Source organism: Orycteropus afer, unplaced genomic scaffold (assembly GCF_000298275.1).
Source record: "Orycteropus afer afer isolate SDZICR_OR568_19922 unplaced genomic scaffold, OryAfe1.0 scaffold00053, whole genome shotgun sequence".
In the NCBI taxonomy this organism is placed as follows: Eukaryota; Metazoa; Chordata; class Mammalia; order Tubulidentata; family Orycteropodidae; genus Orycteropus; species Orycteropus afer.
The window spans coordinates 934,743-940,980 of NW_006921640.1; the positions used below are offsets into that span (position 1 = coordinate 934,743).

The 6,238-nt window shown below is 39.0% G+C and overlaps 1 protein-coding gene across 1 annotated transcript in view; it reads right to left on the reverse strand.

Moving 5' to 3' along the window:
* The window catches only part of NEIL2 (nei like DNA glycosylase 2), a 46,635-nt gene that overhangs the window by 32,459 nt on the left and 7,938 nt on the right, over positions 1-6,238 (reverse strand). Inside the window, exon 2 of the mRNA XM_007938764.1 lies at positions 5,363-5,715. Coding sequence (XP_007936955.1) covers positions 5,363-5,715 — 353 coding nt within the window. The remainder of the gene's footprint in view (positions 1-5,362; positions 5,716-6,238) is intronic.

A 6,238-nucleotide genomic window follows, 5' to 3' on the forward strand; every position in this document is an offset into this window, starting at 1 on the left:
TAGGAGAGAATTCTTAAAACCAAAGATGCATATAGTTATTTAATAACAGTCTGAAACTAAAATTCTAAACTATTTTAGCAAACTCAGGTGTTAGGATGGATGACAGGCAAAAGGAGTAGCAATGCAGAAATACTTTAAAGGTTCTACTCTTGGAGAGGCGAGGGACAGTGAGCAAATAAAGTCTTAATGTTAAGAGAGAAGTTATTAATGTTGGTGTTATTAAAAATTTAATAGATATTGATTAATAGAAAAAAATACAGATTTAATTTGAAGATCCACTACCCATCCATCAGTGTGCTGTACTGTGGTGGTTTGCATGATACTGTGATGCTGGAAGCTGCACGACTGGTACATTAAATACCATAGGTTTCAGCAGAGCTTCCAAATTCAGACAGAACTAGCAAGAAAGGCGTGGTGATCTACTTCTGAAAATTAGCCAATGAAAACCCTATTGATCAGAACAGAATATTGTCCAACTAGACTCAAACGTGCCATCAACTATGAAGATGGTACAGGATCGGGCATTATTTGGTTCTTTTACACACAGTTACCATGAGTTGGTGCCAAGACAGAGGCAGCTAACAACAAAGTTTGAAAATAATGTAATTACCAGCAGAATGAAGATGAATAGCAGTACTGCCAAGTTAAATGTGAGAAAAGGAAGAAATCTGATCACTCTAACAGAAGAAAAAGAAACAACATACAATAAATGTAAAATAAAATGAAAGAAAATCCAAATACTATAGTCATTACACTTAAAAACAAAGAGCTTCGGTTTGGATTTAAAAAAAGACACAAAATTCAGCCATTCGTGTTTATAAGAAACATACCTAAAACCAAGTGAAAAAGGAAGGTTGACAATAAAGGAGTGTGAAAAATGAATACAGAATCACAGTACTGATCTCAAGAAAAAGAAAATTGAAGACCAAAGGCACAGAGGGATACTATACTGTCCAGCAATAAAGCTGCAATCCACAAAGGACCTATGAGAGTCATGAACCATTATGCACTAAACATCATGTATACACTAAACTACATAAAACAAAAATGTTTAAAAATATAAAGAGAAACTTTTATAAAACCACAACTACACTGGGGGATTTTAATACAATATACCTCTTCCAGAATTTCACATATTAAATAAACAAAAAAAAAAAGAGAGAGAGAATTTGAGTTATTAAATCAGTAACCTGTACATAACAGATAGTTAAAAAATATCTGACTCCTCATGCAGTGGGGAGTGTGCCCATGACCATGGATAGAGCTGGCAGACAATGTTTCTAGAAGTGTATTTGTACGTTCTCTAAGAATTTCCAGGTACATAGTAGAACTGACAAGGGACAAGGTTGTAGCCACTTCTTAGCCATAGCCAGCTACCCAGAGGGAGTGAGTAGTTGGATCTGTGGGCTTGGAACCATGCTCGCAAGGGACATCAGGCTCAATTGGCATAACATACTACACAAAAACACTGTTCCACATCCTCCTTTGGTGAGTAACAACTAGGATCTTAAAAGCTTGCAAGCGCCATCTAGATGCAATGATGGGTCTCTCCTTCTCTAAAGCAAAGAAGAATGAAGAAAAACAAAGACTAATGGAAACAATTAGTCCAAGGGACTGGTACACCATGTGATCCTCAGCCTGTACGACCATGAGACCAGAAGAACTAGATGATGCTTGGCTACCACTGTCAACCACTCAGAGGGAGATCTATGTAAGAGACCCTGGATAGAGAGGGAGAACAATGTGGAACATAACTCAAAATCATAAAAAAAGAACCAGCTTTGCTGGTTTGATAGAGCCTGGTGGAACCCCTGAGTCTAGGGCCCCCAGCTGCCCTTGAGGTCTGGAATTGAACCTACTCCTGTGGCTTCCAGCCAAACAAAAGACAGGTATATGAGTTAAAAACTTACATTAGGTAGATATACTCTTTGGAGAGATCAATCATGGGACAATAGAAGGGCTGTGTATGTACAGGGAGACAGCTCGGGGGGCAGGAGTGCATAGGAAGGAAGAACACAGAGAAGAGGTGGCTATGGGGAGGAAGTGGGAGAAGAACTGTTGCACTGTGGTACATTGTTGTAAATGTCATGAGACAAAGTATTGTATGTGCACTGCTGTATGGAAAATTAATTTGCTCTGTAAGCTTTCACCCAAATCACAAAAATTAAAAAAAAAAAAAAGTTTGATTCTTATTAAGTATACATAATCTTCTTTTATGTACATAAAATATAAGCCAATATCCCTTATGTATTTGGCTACAACTGTTAATACATGCCAGAAGTACAAAAAGTGTACAGGCTGCATTCTTTGCTGAAATTCAAGAAAGTTTTCAAATGACACACAAAAAAATGACATACACACAAAATATTTGGAAATTAGGAAATACTCTTCCATATAGAAAAAAGTATGTAACACTAAATACTATTTCTTTGAAAAACCAAAACAGTAGATAAAAACTGGCAACCTACTAAAGGGGGAAAAAAGAGGAAAGGTGGGGTGGAGGAGAAAGCAAATTATAAAACATTAGGAAAGTGAAAGGAGCTACAACTTGATAAGAAGACATTAAAAGGTAAAGGGACGGTATGTGTTAATTCTAGGTCAGTAAATTAAAAATCCTAGAGGTAAGCCTGTTTAGTCTAAGGGCATTTCGACTCCTGGTTCAAACCTACCCAGTGGTTCTGTGGCAGAAAGATGTGGCAATCTGCATTGGTGAAGATTATAGCCTAGAAAGCCCTATAGGACAGTTCTGGTCTGTCACATGCTGTTGCTAGAGTTGAAACTGACTAGACGGCACCTAACAAAAACAGTTGGTGATGAGAGTTCTGGACGGTACAGTTAAAGCACTCAGCTGCTAACTGTAAAGATAGAGGTTAAAGTCCACTTAGAGGGGCTTAGAAGAAAGGCCTGGTGATCTACTGCTAAAAAATCAGCCACTGAAAGCCCTAAGAAGCATAGTTCTACTCTGACACCCATGGGGTCACCATAAGTCAGAACTGACTCTATGGCAACTGGTACTGGGAGCTGGTGATTCATTCAGGAATTGGCACATGACCCAATCTGAGGCAACGAGAGGTTTCTCAGAAACCCTTGCTTATCATCACTTCTAGAAATAATCCTCTTTCTCTGGATATTTTCCTATGTGGATATAAGGCCTAGAACTGCAATCACCATCTTCCTGCTGGTCTAAGGAGACAAACAAAGTATAAGACAGTACAAAGCCATAAATGCAAAAAAAGAAAAAAAAAAAAAATGAAGCCAGAACCTTAGAAATGAATCAACTCCAAAGCCCTCCCTCCCTCCAGATTCCCAGTTACAGGAACCAAAAAAAAGATCTTATCATGTAAGCTATTCTGAGTTATTTTTTATAGCCCAAAGTGTCCTACTATCCTTTATATGTACCATAAAAATTACAGTTCTAAACATAAATAAATTCTAAAAATAAGAAAGTATTTGTGTGACTTTTGCATAGAAAAAGGAGCTCTGGTGGCACATTGGCTATGGCATTTGCCTGCTAACCAGAAGGTTGGTGGCTCAAACCCACCAGCGACTCTACAAAAGGAAGACAGAGCAGTCTACTTCCATAAAGATTTACTACCTCAGAAACCCAATGGAGTCACTATGAGTCAGAATCAACTCGATGGCAGTGGGTTGGGTTTGGTTACATAGAAAAGGCTTTCAGGTGGGGACCAGGTTTGCTGGTCCAATATAGCCTGGTGGAACCACAGAGACTATGGCCCCTAGCTGCCCTTCAGGTCTGGAATTGAACCCACACCTGTGGTTTCCAGCCAAACAAAGTACAGGCATATGAGTTAAACATTTACCTCAAGTAGACACACACCCTGGAGAGAACAATAATGGGAGAAGGAAGGGCTGCTTATGCACAGGGAGACAGCTCAGGGGGCAGGAGAGTATGGAGGGATAGACACTGGAAAGAGGTAACTATGGGGAGGAAGTGGGAGGGGAGCTGTTGCATTGTGGTAAACTGTGGTGAATGACATGAGACAAAGTATATGTGAACTGCTGTATGGAAAGTGAATTTGCTCTGTAAATCTTCACCCAAATCACAATTAAAAAAAAAAAAAGAAAGAAAAGGCTTTCTTTATTAAGAGGGGAAAGCTAAAAGCCATCAAGAAAAATAGTGGCTGTTGATTATCTAAAAATTTAAAATGCTAAATGGCAAAAGGAATCTCAAACAATAAAGGCATTGATAGACACAAAACAATATTGGTAACATATCACAAATGTTAATAGATTTGATATTCAAAAGCACCTACAGAGTGACAAAAAGTAGACAATCAACTCAATGCTAGTGAGAATTAAGCTAAGCAAGCACTTTTGTAATGCAATAAAAATGTTCATTTTCTTTGATCAGAATTTACTCATTTGGAAATCTACATGAAGGAAGTAATCCTAAATACAGATAGAGTTTTATGCACAAACATATTCTTCTAACATTAATGGACTGAAAGCTAGAAAAATCATGTCCCTAAATTCAGAGTATACTGACCAAAAAAAGGCCATCAAGTGCCACCTTTGTTGAAAAAAATCCTTCCCCTTTTCTAAGCCACACAAGAGTTTATCATTCTTCTCTTGGGGTACAGGTTATAATCCACTTTTTATTATGGGTAGATACAGATGTTCTTTTCTTTCCTAGACAGCAAGTTCCTTGATAACCCTAAACCAATCAACCTCAATGCCACTGAGTTCATTCCAACTCACAGCTACCCTATAGGATAGATCAGAACTGCCAGTTGGGTTTCCAAGGCTATAAATCTTTATAAAAGCAGACTGCCACATCTTTCTCCCATTCCTTTTGGTTAGCAGTTGAACACTTGCAAAAAGGATTTGCGTGGTTCCACCTAGTAATCTGGTGGGAGTTACAAAGACTATGGCTAGAAAAGCCATATCAAGTCATACAATGCACCACAGCATTTAGCCACTGTACCACTAGGGCTCCTTAACTTCTTTATTAGAACAAAATAAAAGAAAAAACCCATCACCACTGAGCCAATTCCAACTCACAGTGAGCCTACAGGACAGAGTAGAACTGCCCCATATGGTTTGCAAGGCTGTAATTTTTCAGAAGCACATTGCCACATCTTTCTCCCACAGAGAGACTGGTGGGTTCAAACCGCAGACCTTTCAGGTGGCAGACAAGCATTTTAACCACTGTGCTACCAGGGCCCCTTCCAACTTAATAGCAGGGTCTGTATCTACCTGAGTGTGTTCTTACAGCCTAATCTTAAACCCTACCATGGTGTATACCAGTCAGATCCAACTTGACAGCAGCTAAGTTTGATTTTTTTGGTTTGTGAAGACCCAGACATTCACAGCCTCATTGTCTGTTCAATCATGCCATTACCTTGGGACAGGATCCCTCCAGTCACCCCTCTTGTTTGCTTTTTTGGCTCTGGAGAATTCATTCACCCAAACGCTGCCAAACAAGCCAAAGCTGACATGGAGCCACCTTTCAGCATCTCCTGCAGGGGTATCACCCCCCAAATAACTGGAACTACTTTCTTCATCAGGAACAAGCTCTGTGGACCTTAAGGACTGGTCAGAGATTTTTGGTCCATTAGGCCCCAAGGTCTGTGTTTGATCCTTAGCCTCTTCTCTCCTGCTTCCTTTTGGTAGAGGCTCTGACAGAGGATCGTTTCTAGGAGGCCTCATTTCTTCATCTGGATCAAATCTAAGGAATAACTTCTTTCCATGGACCTAGAAAAAATGAACACGGATTTAAGTCTTGCAGAAGAAGCAAAGTAAAGATGAGACGAACCCTATCCAGGTATTTATCATAATGAAAATTTCTCCCTTCTTGCCTCTCCTCTGAAGCCTTCCCAGAACACAACAAATTGGGTATGGTGGCCCTGGCTTTTGCTTTTTATTCCAATGGTACAGACAGTTAACACAGGATTTTCAAATTGATTGGGAAGAAGTAGAATAGAACGTGGAAGTAGATTAGCAATGAAATATATTTATGCCAGATAGTAGAGCTATTCTAAAATGCCTGAGGAGAATTAATCCTAATTTTTTCACAGATTAACTAAGAACTAAGTACAAATTCCCATTCTTCATTCAATTCATAATAAATTTTTCTTTGCTAGAAATAATCTGTGGTCACACACAGAAAATGTGAAAGCAGAAAAAGACAATGAATGCATTGTAAAAGTTGGTACACCTCACCAAGCCCCTGAAAGTTTGACTTGATAGAAGTAATGATACCAATGTTGTTGTTGTT